Below are 17,556 nucleotides of genomic sequence, written 5' to 3'. Positions count from 1 at the left end.
AAAACCCTTTTTTTTTGGGGGGGTTAGGGGGGCCCCCCCAAAAAACCCCCCCCAAAAACCCCGGTTTTTTAAAAAGGGGGAACTTTCAAAAAAATTTTAAAAAAAAAATTTTTTTTTAAAAATTTTGGGGGGGTTTTGGGGGGGGGGGCCCCCTTTTGTTTTTTTTTTCTTTTAAAAAGGGGGGGCGATTTTAAAAAATTTTTTTTGGGGGGGGTTTTTTTGGGGAAAAAAAATTTCCAAGGAAAAAAAGGGGGGGAAAATTTTTTTTTTTTTTTTCCCGGGGGGGAAAAATTTTTTTTTTAAAAAACCTTTTTTAAAATTTTGGGGGTTTTTTTTTGGGGGGGGAAAAAAAAAAAAAAAAATTTTTTGGGGGGGGGGAAATTTTTTTGGTTAAAAAGGGGGGGGGTTTTTTTGGGTTTTTTCCCCTTTTTTTGGGGGTTTTTTAAATTTTGGAAAAGGGGGAAAAACCTCCCAAAAAAGGGGGAAAAAATTTTTTAAAAAACCCCTTTAAAATTCCCGGGAAAAAAAAAAAATTTAAACCCCTTTAAAAAGGGGGGTTTTAAAAAACCCTTTTTTTTTAAAAAAGAAAAAAAAAATTTTTTTGGGGGTTTTTTTTGGGGGGGTTTTTTGGGGGGTATTCCAAAAAAATTTTTTCCCCCAAAAAAAAAAAAAGGGGGGGGGGGCAAAAATTTAAAAAAGGAAAAAAATAAAAAAATAAAAATCTTTAAAAAAAAAAAAAAAGGGGGTTTTTTTGGGGGGGGGGGGGTTTTTGGGGGGGGAAAAAAAAAAACCTTTTTCCTTTTTTGGGGCCAAAAAAAGGGAAAAAAAGGGAAAAAATTTTCCTTTAAAAAAAAATTTAAAAAAAAAAAACCAAAAGGTTTAAAAAAAAATTTTTTTTAAAAAAAAACCCCAAAAAAAAAATTTTTTTTTTTTTCCCCCCCCTTTTTTAAATTTTTTTGGGGGGGGAAAATTGGAATTGGGGAAAAATTTAAAAAAACCCCCAAAAAATTTTTTGGGAAAAAAATTTTAAAAAAAAACCAAAAAAGGAAAAAAAAAAAAACCCCCAAATTTCCCAAAATTTGGTTAAAAAAAAAAAAAAATTTTTTTCCCCCAAAAAGGGGGGTTTTTGGCCCCCAAACCTTCTTTTTTTTCCCCAAAAATTTTTAAAATTTTTTTTAAAACCCTTTCCCTTTTTTTTTTCCCCCCCAAATTTTTCCCCCTTTTTTTTTTTTGGGGGTTTTTTCCCGGGCCCGTTTTTTTTTTTTCCCCCCCCGGGGTTTTTAAAAAGGGGGGGGGGGGGCCCCTTTTTTTTTTCCCTTTTTTGAAAAAAACCCCCCCCCAAATTTTTAAAGGGGAATTGGGGGGCCCCCAAAACCCCCTTTTCCCCCGGGGGTTTTTTTTTAAAATTTCCCCCGGTTTTTTTTGGGGGGGGTTTTTTTTTTTTTCCCCGGTTTTTTTTTTTTTTGGGTTTTTTGGGTTTTTTTAAGGGGTTTTTTTTTTGGGGGGGGTTTTTTTTCCCCGGGGTTTTGGGGCCACCCCCGGGAAGGTTCCCCCCCCCTTTAAACCCCTTAAAGGGGGGCCCCGGGGGGGGTTCCCCCCAAAAAAACCCCCCGGGTTTTTTGGGGGGGGCCCCCCCTTTTCCCCCCCTTTTAAAAATTTGGGGTTTTTTTGGGGAATTTGGGTTTTTGGGGAAAAAATTTTTTTTTTGGGGCCCGGCTTGGCCCCCGGCCGCCCCTTTTCCCAAAAATTTCCCACACCCAACCCCCCCCGGGGGGGGGGCCCCCCCCGGGGGGCCCCGGGGGGGGAAAAAAACCCCCCGGGGGTTTTTTTTCCCCCCCTTTTTTTTTTTGGGCCCCTTTTTGGGGGGCCCCCCCCCCCAAAAATTTGCTTTTTTTTTTAAAAAATTTTTTCCCCCCGGGTTTCCCCCCCCCCCGGGGGGGGTTTCTGGGGTTTTTAAAAATTTCCCCTTTCAAAAAAAAAAAACCCGGGGGGGAAAAAGGGGGCCCCAAAATTTTTCCCCCTTTTTTAACCCTTTTTCCCAAGGCCCCCCCCTTTAAATTTCCCAAAAAACCCGGGGCCCCCCCCCGGGGGGGGAAGGGGGGGAAAATTCCCCCCAAAAGGGAAAAAAAAAATTTCCCCCCCCCCCCCCCTTTTTTCCCCCCCCCCCCAAAAAAAAAGGGGGGGGTTTTTTTTTTTTCCCCCCTTTTCCCCCGGCCTTTTGGGTTCCTTTCCCCCAAAAAAGGGAAACCATTTTGGGAAAAAAAAAATTTTTGGGGGAAATTTGGCCAAAAAAATTTTAAAAAAAAAAGGGAAAAGGGGGTTTTTTTAAAAATTTTTTCCCCCCCCCCGGGGTTTTTTTTTTTTTTTTTGGGGGAAAAAAAAATTTCGGGTTTTTTTTTTTTCCCAAAAAAAATTTTTTTTTTTTTTTTTTAAAACCCCCCTTTTTTTTTCCCCCCCCCCTTTTTTTTTGGGGGGAAGGCCCCCGGGTTTTTTTTGGGCCCGGGAAAAAAATTTTTTAAAAAAAAAAAAGGGGGGGGGCCCCAAAAAAGGGGGGGGTTAAAAAATTTAAATTTTTTTGGGTTTTTTTAAACAAAAAAAATTTAAAATTTTTTTTCCCCCTTAAAACAACCCTTTTTCCTTTCCCCCCCTTTTGGAAAAAAAGGGGGGGTTTTTTTAAAAAAAAAAAAACCCTTTAAAAATTTAAATAATTTTTTTTTTTTTCCCTTTGGGGTTTTTTGGGTTTTTAAAAATTTTGGGGAATTTTAAAAAAATTTAAATTTTTAAAAAAAAAAATTTTTTTTTTAAAACCCAAAAAGGGAAAAATTCCCGGGAAAAAATTTTGAAAAAAATTTTTTTTTGGGGGGGGGCCCCCTTTTTTTTTCCCCCCCCCTTAATTTTTTTGTTTTTTTTCCCCCGGGGTTTTCCGGGGAAAAACCCCCCCCCCCCCCTTTTTTTTGGGCCCCTTTTTTCCCCCCCGGCCCCCCCCCTTTTTTTTTTAAAAACCCCGGGGGGGGGGGGAAAAAAAAACCCACCCCCAAAAACCCCCGGGAAAAAAATTTTTTGGGGAAAAAAAAAACCCCCCAAAAAGGGGAAAACCCGGGCAAATTTTTTTAAAAAAAAAAATTTGGGGGTTTTGGGGGGGAAATTTGGGTTTTTTGGGGTTTTAATTTTTTTTTTTCCCGGCGTTTTTTAAACTTTAAATTTTCCCCCCCCCCCTTTTTTTAAAAAAAAAAAGGGAAAAAAATTTTTTTTTTTTTTTTTTTTTCCCCCCCCCCAAAAAAAAAAAAAAAAAAAACCAACAAAAAAAAAAAAAAAAAAACAAAAAAAAAAAAATTTTAAAAAATAAAAAATCGCAAATTCAAAAAAAAAAAAAACACAAAAAAAAAAAAAAAAAAAAAAAAAATTAAAAAAAAAAAAAAAAAAAAAAATTAAAAAAAAAAAAAAAAAAAAAAAAAAAAAAAAAAAAATTTTTTTTTTTTAACAAAAAAAAAAAAAAAAAAAAAAAAAAAAAAAAAAAAAAAAAAAAAAAAAAAAAAAAAAAAAAAAAAAAAACAAAAAAAAAAAAAAAAAAAAAAAACCCCCCCCCCTTTTTTTGTTTTTTTTCCCCCAAACCCCTGGGTTTTAAAAAACCCCCCCAAAAAAAAGGGGGGAAATTTTTTAAACCAAAAATTTTAAAAAAAAAGGCTTTTTCCCCCCCTTTTTTTTTAAAAAAAAAAAAAAGGGGGGGGGGTTTTTTTTTTTTAAAAAAAAGGGTTTTTAAAACCAAAAAAGGCCCTTCCTTTTTAAAATTTAAAAAGGGGAAAAAAAAAAAAAGGGGTTTTAATTTTTTTTTTTTTTTAAAAAAAAAGTTTTTTTTTTAAAAAAAAAATTTTTTTAAAAAAACCCAAAATTTTTTTAAAAAGAAAAAATCAAAAAAATTTTTAAAAAATTTTTTAAAAAAAAAAAATTTTTTTTTAAAAAAAATTTCCCCCCTTTTCCCCTTTAAAAAATAAAAAAAAAAAAAAAAAAAAGGGGGGTTCCCCAAAAAAAAAAAGGGGGGAAATTTTAAATTTTTTTTGAAAGGGGGGGTTTTTTTAAAAAAAAAAATTTTTTTTTAAAAAAAGGGTTTTTTTTTGGGAAAAAAAAACCAATTTTTTTTTTTTTTCCCCCCTTTCCAATTTAAAAAAAAAAAAAAAACCCCGGGGGTTTTCCAACCCAAAAAAAAAATTTTTCGGCCAAAGAAAAACTTTTTGGGGGAAAAAGGGGGAAAAAATTTAAAAATTTTTTTAAAAAAAAAATTTTTTTAAAAAAAAAATTTTGGGGGAAAAAAAAAACCCCCCCCAAAAAAAATTAAAAACCTTTTTTTTTTGGGGGGGTTTTTTTAAAAAAATTTTCCCCTTTTTTAAAAACCGGGAAAAAATTAAACCAAAAAAATTAAAAAAATTTTTTTAAAAAAAAAAAAAAATTTTAAAAGTTAAAAAAAAACAAAAAAAGGGGAAAAATTAAAAAAAAAAAAAAAAAAAATTAAAAAAACAAAAAAAATTTAAAAAAATTTTAAAATTTTTTTCCTTTTTTTGGGGAAAAAAAAAAACAAAAAAAAATTTTTTTCCAAAAATTCCACACCAAAAAAACTTAAAAAAAAAAAAAAAAATTTCCAAAAAAAAAAAAAAACCCCCCCCCAAAAAAAAAAAAAAAAAAAAATTTTTTAAAAAAATTTTTAAAAAAGGGAAAAGGGGGAAAAGGGAAACCCCCCCAAAAAAACCAAAATTAAAAAAAAAGGGGGGGGAAAATTTTTTAAAAAAATTTCCCAAAAACAAAAAAAAAAATTTTTTTTAAAAAAAAAAGGGGAAAACCCCCAAAAAAAAAATTTTTTAAAGGGGAAAAACCTTTTAAAAAAAAAAACCCCCCCCCCCCCCCCCTTTGGGCCCCAAAAAAAAAAAAAAATTTGGGGGGGGGGGGTTAAAAAAAAAAATTTTTTTAAAACAAGGGGGGTTAAAGGCCAAAAGGGGGTTTTTTTTTTTAAAAATTTTTTTTGGGGGAAACCCCCCCCTTTTTGGGAAAGAATTTTTTCCGGGGGGCCCCGGGGGGGGTTTTCCCCCCGGGTAAAAAAAAAGGGGGGTGGGGGGGGGGTTTTTTCCCCCCCAAATTGGGGGGAAAAAATTTTTTGGGGCCCCCCGGGGGGGTTTTGGGGGAAAAAAATTTTTTTCCCCCCCGGGGGGGAAAAAATTTTTTTCCCCCCCCCCAAAAATTCTCTCCCCCCAAAAAAGAAAAAAGGGGGGGGGAAAAAAAAAACCCCCCCCCAAAAGGGGGGGGGGTTTTTTTTTTGGGGGAAAAAAAACATTTTTTTCCCCCCCCCCAAAAAAAAAAGGGGGTTTTTGGGGCCCCCCCCAAAAATTTTTTTAAAAAAGGAAAAACCCCCCCAAAAAAAAACCCCCAAAAAAAATTTTTAATTGGGGGCCGGGGGAAAAAACCCCCCCCAAAAAAACCCCCCCCCCTTTTTTAAAAAAAAAACCCCCCCAAAAAAAAATTTGGGGGGGAAAAAAAAACCAAAAAGGGGGTTGGGGCCCCCGGGCCCCCCCCCCCCCCCGGGGGAAATTTTTTTTGGGGGGGGCCCCCCCAAAGGGGAAAAGGGAAAAGGGGGGGCCCCCCCCGGGGGCCCCCAAAAAAGGGGGAAAAATTTTCCTTTTAAACCTTTTTGGGGCCCCCCCTTTTCCCCTTTTTTTCCCCCCTTTTTAAATCTCCCCCTTTTCCCCCCCCCCCTTTTTCCTTTTTCCAAACCCCTTTCCCCCCCAAAACCCTTTTTCCCCCCCTTTCCAAAAAACCCCTTTTTTTTTTTTTTCCCCCCCCCTTTTTTTTTTCCCCCCCTTTTTTTTTTTTCCCCCCCCCCCCCCCTTTTCCTTTAAAATTTTTTTAAATTTCCCCCCCAAAGGTTGGGGGAAAAAATTTTTAAACCCCCCCGGGGGCCCAATTCCGGTCCCCCCAAAAAAAACCCAAAAAAAAAAAAGGGGGAAAAAAAATTTTTTAAAAAACCCCCCCCCAAACCCCAAAAACCCCCCCCCCGGGGGAAAAAAGGGGGCCCCAAAAAATTTTCCTTTCCCCCCCCAAAAGGGGGGGGGGGGGGTTTTTTTAATTTAAAAAAACCCCAACCCCCCCCCCTTTTTTTTTGGTTTTTAAAAATTTTTTTTTCCAAAAAAAAAACCCCCAAAAAAAAAACCCCCCAAAAAATTTTTTTTTGGGAAAAAATTTTTTTTTTTTTTAAAAACCAAAAAAGGGAAAAAAAATTTTTTAAAAAAAACCCAAAAAAAAAAATTTTTTCCCCCTTTAAAATTTTTAAAACCCCCCCCCAAAAAAAACCCCCTGTTTTTTTAAAAAAAAAAAAAAACCCCCCAAAAACCCCCAAAACAAAAAAAAATTTTTTCCCCCTTTTCTTTTTTTTTTTTTTTTTTTTTCCCCCAAAAAAAACCCCCTTTTTGGGAAAAAGGTTTTTTTTTTTTCCCTTTTTTTTCCCAAAAATAAAAAACCCCGGGGGGGTTTTGGGCCCCAAAAAAAAAAAAAAACCCCAAAAACGGGCCACCCCAAAAAACACCCCCCCCAAAAAACCCCCCCAAAAACACACAAAACCCCCCCAAAAAAAAAAAAAAAAAATTTTTAAAAAAAAACCCAAAAAAAAAAAAAATTTTTCCCCCCCTTTTTTTCCTCCCCCCCCAAATTTTTCCCCAAAAAAAAATTTTTGGGGCCCCCCCCCGGGGGTTGGGGCCACCACTGTGCAAATGTGGCCTACTGTACACCCTCTGTTTGTTTTTGTGTGCACTATTGAAGCTTTGAATATCATTGCATCTGTATGATGATTACACAGGCTGCTATTCTATTCACCTTGTGGAAACACTAATGACAGTTCAGTTCACACAGACATGCACAACACACCACAGGAAGAAATCGTTGTTTACAACATACGTATTGGCCCAGTGTGTAACTTGTATGGGGTAAATACAACATATTTCATGATCGTATCGTGGTAAAACAAGCAATCAAACCTCCGACTGTCATCATAACAGTCTTAGAATATTTCAAACGAGTAGCAAACCTAGCTAGCCCCTCGTAGTGATTAATAAGAGGTATTTGCTTAATGGCTTCGTGACGAACATCATCAATAATGTAAAGCAAGCAATCACAACATCTGCGTATCGTTGCAAAGACTTGTCAACACGTTTAGCTTTACAAAGATTTGTTAAAACGAGTGGAAGCAAGCCCTTAGTGTAATTGCTATTGCCATTGCCTTCGTGTAGCTTTCAAAAGAAGAAATGTTCAACACCCTTGTCATGTTAACATCTTACCTACACGTTGTCTGCCCATAACTTAGTACTGTACTGTACAGTGTGACAAATAAACACAACGTCTGAAATAAACAGAAAATTACGAAGTGAGTTCCGTTAGCTTGAAGCTAAAATATTAGCCAGATGAGCTAGTTGGTTGTCCCGAGGTGGTTAAATGTTTGCTCTCCGACTGAAAGTCAAGTTGTAAAGCAAACGAGATGTATATTTAAGCATTTACATCGAAAGCTTACCGTCAATTGAGTGATAGCTGCAGTAAAATCCATCCAGTACTTTTGAAAAGTCCCGCTTGTGTTGTCGTTTCGTCGGCCTGTAACTGACGCGGAGTGCACTGAAATCTCTGTCGCAACTCGAAACGCGATTGGTCAAATCTCTGTAGCTGCCTGGCAAATCTCTGTCGCAAAACGAACAGTGATTGGTCAATTCTCTGTAGCTCAAACTCGACTGACAGGCTGCAGGCAGAGCCATTCATGACTCTGGCTGCAGGATAACCACGTAGTTACTGTACCCTGTACAAGGCGGATGAGAATTCCGGTGCATATCACAAAAGCTGCCGTTCCCTGGTTCTGGTTCTGTCGCGGCCGTCCCCGCCCCTGTGCAAAAATGCCAACGCAAATGCCAACGCATGCATATCGTAAATCAACCACGTAGTTTTCAATGCATATCGTAAATCAACCACGAGACTGAAACCGTAAATCAACCACGAAACACGGGCAATATCGTGAATTCACCACGTCCTTGTACATTCTGCCTAGAATTTCCCCCAGAATTTCCCACATTTTTTTCGTGAACACTTTACGACTGGCGCGAGATAGGGCTCCTGAAAGTGAACTTCTACCAGCTCCTCGATTGTTCCAGTACGTTCTGGTGAAGACAAGCGGCTATCCAAAACTCTGCTACGTGGTCCGACTCAATATTGTTGAGCAGGCATGTTTTGTGAAATGTGCCGTCAAATTGTGCCCTCGCGTGAATTGTGCCGTTGTAGTTGTAGTGTTGGAATGTATCCTAAATTGCAGTTAGAAACATGAAATCTTCATCATAAGATCTATGCGGTTCGAACCACAAACATTATCTATTTAGTTTACCAATTCATTTCATACAGGCTGATTGGTTGTTTTTTTTTTAACCAATTAGGCCTACTCTAAAGTTAGACTCAATTTCTGTGTAGGCTGCGAATTCCATGCGCTTTGAAATAGCTTGCGTAAGGCTACAGCATATTCGCCTGAAGAATACTGCAATAGATATTCGTGTTGTCATGATCAGAGAGGCCAGCGCGTTTACCAAAAGATATTAGTCAGCTTTTTTCTGTGGACGTCTGTCCTCATGTATGTGTGAACATGGAAATTCACCGTACGAAAGGCTAAAAAGAGACCAGTAGCGCCCTCGTCTGATTTTAATTAGATAGTTTCTCTTACATTCAGGATGGGGTGTTTCTGAAGCCAACGGTGGAAGTCCACTTTAGGCTTGCAGAATAAAGCTGGTTTATGAATATGTGTCAGTGTGGGGAGAGGTGACTTCATGTATCATATATATTTTAATATCACACAGTAGCCTAGCCTACATTGCTTTTCGATGTTGCCATGTGGGATAATGTCAATTACACCTTTACAATAAAGATGGAAACACATTAAATGAAATTCATTTTTATTTTCACAATCCCATGTTTGCATAGTATTTTTGTTTTCAGTTAGGCTACCATTTTCCTGTGACTGAAATTATGATGAACATGAACTTGACCTTTGCTGTCTCCATCAAACATGGGCCTCATCTTTAACCCTATTCAGACTGGGCTTTTTTGGCATTCCCGGGACTGGGGGGGGGGCTCTTTTGACCCCCCCCCCCTCATAACTCATGAACGGAATACAGTATCACTACGAAACTTGGGGGAGATGATCTACATATGATCATCTATGAATGACATAATTTTTGTGTAATTATCTGGTATTATGACGTCATTATGACATCATTATGTTATTATGCCCAAAATATCGCCATAATGAATTTTCCAACAAATTTAGGTAATGCACTTAAATTTTAATGATTTTATGCTTCAAACCACTTAGATGCTCACAAAGTTGGCTGATGCTAATGGAAAAAAACTAAAAAATATGAAAAAATATGGCGTCTTAGATATGGTAAAGTGATTTTTGGTCAGACATACCTGTCAGAAAACCGTTGCCATGGCAACGGCAAAAATGATAAACCTAATTTTTCGGTACCTAACTGTAGCCAACTAAATGTTAGGAAAAGTCACAAAGTTTCGTAGTCGTAGCTTAAGTCGTTAAGGAATTATACAACATCAAAGTTGGTGCGGGCACTTTTAGCCCCCCCCCCAGTCTGGATAGGGTTAATCAATCTCCTTTCTTCTGGCCAATTAGGTAGCTACATGGCCCTTGTTTATTCCTGTCCTAACTGACAACTCACTTTAGCCAGGGACAAGTTATGACTATGTGGGCCCCGGGGCCAGACAACAAGAGAAGCATTAGGCCTACAGTAGTCCTATAGCCCACTGCAGTTCTAAACGAGGGGTCGCGGCTGCATACTGGAGGTGGTCGGTGAACGCTGATTGTTTTATGTTAGTAGGAAATCCTAGACTGGCTCTCACGCAGACCCACGTGCATTCTCGCATTTTCACCCTCGTGCATCGAATATGGGCGAAAATGTACGAGGGTCTGCGTGAGATCCAGGCCATATCTGTACAGTAGAGGCGGAAACCGCCTTGCGTTCAGCTGTGGAGGAAATTGAGAACGATAAATGTCTAGCTTCGGGACTGCTCCCTGCGTCATGTTACATTGGCTACCTAAAATACTTACAGCAGCCTAACAGTACCCCCTATCCATAGCATAGGCTAGGCCTACAATTGGACGGCAAATAATGTATCCGTTACGTTTTGCAGGTGGTGCGCAGCGTAGGCACTGTCGGCGACCCCTTTGAACTGTAGGCTAACAAGTTTATCTACGGGCAGACATTATGTTGACAGCCTACCATATTATCAGGAATATGATAGTTTGTGCCATCACGACGTTCCTATTTTGCCATTAGACCTGACCAGCTACTCTTCGCACCGTCACACTAATTATGAGAAATTAGTCATTGTGTTGTGTCTAGATTTGATTAACTTTGGATCTGATATAGGCCTACAACAAAATGAGCACACGGATGCAATGATTCGAAGCCAAACACACTTGATCAAAGCCATTTAGCCTATTTGTTTAAATTACCATTTGTTTTGATTGATCCTCCCATTCGGCTGTGCAGCAGCCACATTCTGGGGACATTTAGTTGACATTCGTTTTAGTCCATTTTTCCACGAGAAAGAGGGTAGTCTAGAATTACCTTTGAAAAGAGAATGGCGAAGTGGTAAAGCGTGTGACCATTCTAAAGACCCTAGTAGCTACACAATTTAGACATTCTGCTCCCCTATTCTTTCCTGACTTGCAGTAGCCTACGGAGAGTGTGCTCCAATCCATTCCCTTCATTTCAAACGTAGGATAGGCTACAAGATTTCATTCATGATTCATGAAGAATATCCAATATCCAGTAGCCTAAATGGCACTCATAAGTAGCCCAATTCACAGGTATAACACATCTGTGGTAATAACCTGCTGTACAACCTTGCGTCAGTTAGACCAAAATAGCTTTCTGCTTCGAAGGTGCTGGAATAATCGAGGAACTGTCAGAAGTTTCAGAGGCGCTCGGAGTGTAGCCTAATCTTCCGTCAAGCAACATCTCGTCACCGTATTGGCCATGCTGAAGAGAACTCGGCGTTGCGATTGGCTGGAACCTTGGAGAGCCTTCCAGAATCTCCGCGAGCGCAGCGCTTCAGATATATAAAATCTGCCGGAGAGTGTAGAGACAGAACAAGCAGCAGAGCGAGTGTGGAGGAGTCGAGACACGAGGACAACGCAGCAAGAGAGGCAGCCTCTTCATCCATTCATCACAGAAGGGCACACAGAGACATTCGTCGCGTCTGTGAGTATTTTTGTTTGTAGAACAGCTGGTATTATAACCATGATATTCTGTCTAGCCTCCTCTAGGATTCATAACTGCGACTGGGAGGCGTGCGCTATCCTTGCAACTCCTATTTCTGGTGCTATTCATTTTCAGAATATTATTTACATAACTGCATGTTGACTAAAATTTAGAGAGAAAGATAGAGTGTAGAAAGAAAAGCTATTGTCAACTCAGAGTATATATATATATTATTATTTATATTGTTATTATTATTAGTAGTAGTAGTATTATGTCTAACATGTGAATTGTGATTATTACGTTTTTTTCTTGGGGTGGGGTCTACTGTAATGTGACTGGTTCTTAGATAATTACATCCTCCCACAATGGAATGAAGTATCTTGTCATCCTAATCCACATTATGTATGTTTTACAGACCCAACGACTTGAAGATGTCTTCACCTAAGGGACCTGCCATCGGTATTGACCTGGGCACCACCTACTCCTGCGTGGGGGTGTTTCAGCATGGAAAAGTGGAGATCATTGCCAACGACCAGGGCAACAGAACCACCCCGAGTTATGTGGCCTTCACAGACACAGAGAGACTGATCGGTGATGCTGCTAAAAATCAGGTGGCCATGAACCCTAACAACACCATCTTTGATGCCAAACGTCTGATTGGACGGAAATTTGACGAGTCAGTTGTACAGTCTGACATGAAGCACTGGCCTTTTACAGTCGTCAGTGATGGAGGGAAGCCCAAAGTCCAAGTTGAGTACAAGGGAGAGAACAAAACATTTAACCCTGAGGAGATCTCCTCCATGGTCCTGGTGAAGATGAAGGAGATTGCTGAGGCCTACCTGGGCCAGAAAGTATCCAATGCGGTCATCACCGTTCCTGCCTATTTCAACGACTCCCAGCGCCAGGCCACCAAGGATGCTGGAGTGATCGCTGGACTGAACGTGCTGAGAATCATCAATGAGCCCACGGCAGCAGCCATTGCTTATGGACTGGACAAAGGCAAGACTGGTGAACGCAACGTTCTCATTTTTGACCTGGGTGGTGGCACTTTTGATGTTTCTATTCTAACCATTGAAGATGGCATCTTTGAGGTCAAATCCACAGCTGGAGACACTCACCTGGGTGGAGAGGACTTTGATAACCGCATGGTGAATCACTTTGTGGAGGAGTTCAAGAGAAAATTTAAGAAAGACATTAGTCATAACAAGCGGGCACTGAGGAGGCTGCGCACAGCATGTGAGAGGGCCAAGAGGACCCTGTCCTCCAGCTCCCAGGCCAGCATTGAGATCGACTCTCTTTATGAGGGTATTGATTTCTACACCTCCATCACCAGAGCACGCTTTGAGGAGATGAACTCTGACCTGTTCAGAGGAACGCTTGAGCCTGTGGAGAAAGCCTTGAGAGACGCCAAGCTGGACAAGTCACAGATCCATGACATCGTCTTGGTGGGCGGTTCCACCAGAATCCCTAAAATCCAGAAGCAGCTTCAAGATTTCTTCAATGGCAGGGACCTGAACAAGAGCATCAACCCTGACGAGGCCGTGGCCTACGGCGCTGCAGTTCAGGCTGCCATCCTCATGGGTGACAAGTCTGAGAACGTCCAGGACCTGCTGCTGCTGGATGTGGCCCCACTGTCTCTGGGCATTGAGACGGCCGGAGGAGTCATGACCGCCCTCATCAAACGCAACACCACCATCCCCACCAAACAGACCCAGACCTTCACCACTTACTCAGACAACCAGCCAGGTGTCCTGATCCAGGTGTTTGAAGGAGAGAGAGCCATGACCAGAGACAACAACCTGCTGGGCAAATTTGAGCTGACGGGTATCCCGCCAGCTCCACGTGGCGTCCCCCAGGTCGAAGTGACCTTTGACATCGACGCCAATGGAATCCTCAACGTGTCAGCTGTGGACAAAAGCACAGGCAAAGAGAACAAGATCACCATCACCAACGACAAAGGCAGGTTGAGCAAGGAGGACATTGAGAAAATGGTACAGGATGCAGAGAAATACAAAGCAGAAGATGAAAGCCAGAGGGAGAAGATCACTGCCAAGAACTCCCTGGAGTCCTATGCATACAACATGAAGAGCAGTGTTGAGGATGACAACATGAAGGACAAAATCAGTGAGGAGGACAGGAAGACAGTTGTAGACAAGTGCAACCAGGCCATCTCCTGGCTGGATAACAACCAGATGGCTGATAAAGAAGAGTTTGAGCACCACCTGAAGGAGTTGGAGAAGGTGTGCACCCCCATCATCTCCAAACTGTACCAGGGAGGAATGCCTGGAGGCTGTGGTGCCCAGGCAGGAGGCTGTGGTGCCCAGGCACGCAGTGCCCCAGGTGCCAGCTCTCAGGGCCCCACCATTGAGGAGGTGGACTAGAGCGGAGAGGAAGGACATGTGGATGTTGTTACTGTTTGTAAATAACAGAGTGTTGCTTAACAGCTGTGAAATCCTGTCAAGTACAAGTTCTGGAATGTTCTTGAATTTTCCTGATGACTATTACACTGTATTTGTAATGTGCCATTTTATTCCTCATCAGCTGTGGAACAGTTGATATTTTGTGATGTTTAACAAGGGTATGTGGCTTTGTAATGTCCTTTTTACATGAATAACAAATTACTTTTATAATAAATTAATATTTTAAAATGATAACCATTTTGTTTTCATCTTTTTAGTACTACATCACATTCCTTTTTTCAGTTATTTAGCGTATATAATATACTCAATATACTCTATCTCTTTCTCTTTTGCGATGTGAGTCTTTGCAGTCTGTCAATCTGAAATGCTTGACATGGCGTTAAAAATGTACAAAAAATGTACAGACCAAGTAGTAGCCTATGTGACTTACCCTATAGTTTCCTAATCTCAATCAATAAGGCTCAATCATTAGGCTACTAACAAAGCTATACTTCGCAGAGTATGCCGTTTACTTTTGGTGGCAGTGCTATGTTGGCAGACATGTTTCGTCTGACAGTTGATCAACAGACAGTCTTTGAAATGTAACTATAAGCATCTCTACTGTTTGTACCACAGGCCTACATCTTACACACCATGGGCCTATACTACAAAGCAGGTTCAGGAGTAAACCAGGTTAAGTTAAGAGGTACGTAAGTCACGTAATAGAAGAGCCTGGACTCCTAATTTTCTTACACATGTTGCATGCCAATTTCTATAGCCAGCTGTTAGAACACCCAGTCCTAACTCCTAACTCAACAATATTATTCAGGATCATGGCTCTAAATTGACTTTTTTCATCACCAGCCAAAATGGCTAGTTGATGTTAATCTTACAAGCCAAACACACACTCACCAATGGGTCAAAGTGGCTAGTAAGCTGGTCTTTTCTACCAGTCAAACTGAAATTTCACCAACATTTGGCCAGTTTGCGGGTGTTAATTTACAGCCCTGTCCAGGATCATTCTAGTGTCTATCTATTTGAGTCATGGCACTGCCACTACCGGTACTTAAAAGTAGTCAATACAATTCACTTCACTCAAATGTCAGACCAACTTAACTGTCCATCTTCAAACTCCAACACAAAGGACAAAAGTCCAACTGATGCAATTAACAAAAGCAGATGGGCCTGATGGAGTAAAGAGATACAGTTGAAATGAAGAGCTTTGGTGCAAAATGAAATGTATCTATTTTTATCTATTTTTCTATTTTGGAACATTTTGGGAAATTGACATTTTTGTATTGGCCATTGCATTACATTGCAGTGGTAGTTTAAAGGTTTAAGAAGCATTTTCTCAAACTATTTGAATGGCAAGAATTTACTCATGTAAGGATGTCTGAATAGTCATTTCCAATAATAAAATGCAAAAGTTAAAGGGGTGCATGAGTCATATTGCAATGGAACTCTTCAAATCTGAACTGGGGTGATTATAACACCATGCGCTGTACATGGCAAGGATGTATATGCATATGTGGATGTCATCCACTAAAGAAGCTTCTCCTAAAGCCCAGTCACGACAAAATGTCCACCAAGAGTTAATTCTGACAGAAATGAGGGCTCATCGGCAGGGCCGCAGACAGCTTTGGCTGGGCCCGTGACAAAGACATCTGAAAGAGCCCCAAAGCCAATACAATGTAATGAGAATCCAATTCTGGGCCCCCTCTCTCCCTGGGCCTGGGATAAGTGACCCCCCTGTCGCCTTCCCAGCTCATCTGACTCTATACTCTTGCCTCATGAGCAAAATATCAATCTTTTTTTTTAATTATGGCATCAAAACTGTAGGCCTATGGTGTTGGAGATGAAAGCGAAGGAAAATGCATGGTGGTTAAAGTGAAACATTGCAGGGAGGGATAGGCAGCCTACAGCGCCTCTGTGGAACTGCACGACTGCTGATGATGTTTAGATCTGTATTCATCCCGATGCCTGTTTTCTCAGAATGCATTACAAGATTTCCTATGCTGTTTATATATTGTATAGCCTACTAGTAGGCCTATTGGTATTTATTTAATGCGGCTCATTTTTAGTGTTCAGTGACCAACACATTTATGAGTAAAATAAATGGGCCTAGTATTATTAGCCAATGTCCCAGTCCCACATGCTGCATCCATTTTAATGTCACAATATTTAGGCTCCCAGTTTATAAGGCTACTCATTTGGGCGACCCTAGTAGGCTATGACCCATGTTGTTTTGCTTGTTCACACTGTTTTGAGAATGCAATTTACATTTTGCAAATTGCGAGAGAGCGAGAAGTGCGGTGCGCCACATGGAGAAAAACTGTGGGTCAAACATCAGTGGCCCTCCTCTGACATCTAGTGGTCCTTGTGAAAACAACAGCAACGACGACAACAACACCAATGGTTTGACACAGAAACTTTTAGGCTATGATGATTATTCACAGACAAGGCAATGAGGGAATGCGCGATTCAATTAGGGAAGGATCATCAAATCCGATCCGAGCATAATGGCCTACAAATTAATTGGCTCATGCTGAAGGATCCATTTGTTTTCCTTGCTGCAGCTTTCGCACACCACTACGACTGATCCGCTTTCCACCCGGACTTTCCATAGCAGATGAAACTTGACAGCAGTTTCTCGTTTCGGATTGAATATAGCCTACGGGCCGTATAAACAATGTTACAATGTAGCCAAACAGTGTTGCCACGTTTTGAACGCATGAACGACCACCCGGGTACTTTGCTCCTAAATGTGCGTTACGCCCCTTTATGGGTGAAAACAAACCGAATGTCTCATCAACTTACATGCTACATCAGCTACCCTAAATGAACACAGTATATGCTTCAGGCACGGCTGTTTGGCAATATTATTTGAACAGCCGGCAACACAACACGTTTTCGGCATGTTGCGCGTGAACAACGCTTGTCTACAGTTCCTTGTCTATCGTTTATTAAACCCCAATAACACCAATTGACTTGCATTGCCTGTTTTCCCCCACAAATGGGCGTAACGCACATGGAAAACGTCACGCCGTTCATGAGTATAGGCTATAATTCCAGGCTTCTGCTCTACCTGTCCCATGAGCGCTTTTTTCGCAGCCTCATTGGTATGAATAGGCTCTCTGGGCAGGCTGTCGTTACCTGTCTCCGCGCAATTCCATTTTACTCCAGGAACAAGCACCAGGCCACCAAGAACACAGGCTGTGTATGACACATGGTTTGTAAACCTGACGCACATTAGACCCATTTAGATACATATTCAGCTGCAATCGGTGGAATAGGTCTACTGGTTAAATCCACATATAATCGCAATGTCGAACAGCTGGACCTCGTGGCGCAACGGTAGCGCGTCTGACTCCAGATCAGAAGGTTGCGTGTTCAAATCACGTCGGGGTCAGTCATTCTTTATCAAACTGAGGAAATGGTCAAGCGATATGGATGAAACTAATGTTTCACCGTATTGGTAATACAATGGAATCGCCACGGTAGTTCGGCACTGTTGAAGTAGCCTACTGACAAGGACCATGAATTCTAAACACCAATCCTTTCCAGTCTTCTCCCGCTATTTCCTACCAAATCATGTTTTTCGGCACTAGGGTACTTCTGTTGTCTAATCGGGGTAACCAAATAGGCCTAATACCTGTAAATGTGATAAAGTAGACCAGAGCAGCCTAATCATTCACACTTCTAGTGCGTAAACATCTCGGAGTGGGCCATGCACTACATAAGTTTGGCCATGGTGCGGCAGTATTCAGCCAATTGAACGCTTTGGTGTAACAGTTGTGGACCATGATGTAGCCTAACTTCTCAACAATATAACAATACCCCCCTCTGTAGGCTATATTGCATATGGGTGAGTCAGC

At 40.5% G+C, this 17,556-nt stretch overlaps 1 protein-coding gene and 1 non-coding gene across 2 annotated transcripts; both read left to right on the top strand.

Annotated features, from left to right (window-relative positions):
• The first annotated feature begins 11,514 nt into the window (after positions 1-11,514).
• Positions 11,515-13,936, top strand: LOC134448844 (heat shock 70 kDa protein). Its single transcript, XM_063198516.1, has one exon. It carries the CDS (start codon positions 11,687-11,689, stop codon positions 13,661-13,663), a length of 1,977 nt encoding a protein of 658 aa, XP_063054586.1. The 5' UTR covers positions 11,515-11,686; the 3' UTR covers positions 13,664-13,936.
• A 3,082-nt stretch (positions 13,937-17,018) lies between these two features.
• trnaw-cca (transfer RNA tryptophan (anticodon CCA)) lies at positions 17,019-17,090 on the top strand. Its single transcript has one exon. It is a non-coding gene; the product is annotated as a tRNA-Trp (tRNA).
• Positions 17,091-17,556: the final 466 nt, after the last annotated feature.

This window comes from Engraulis encrasicolus, chromosome 1 (genome assembly GCF_034702125.1).
Source record: "Engraulis encrasicolus isolate BLACKSEA-1 chromosome 1, IST_EnEncr_1.0, whole genome shotgun sequence".
NCBI classification, from domain to species: Eukaryota; Metazoa; Chordata; class Actinopteri; order Clupeiformes; family Engraulidae; genus Engraulis; species Engraulis encrasicolus.
This window is presented reverse-complemented; position numbering and strand designations above follow the sequence as displayed.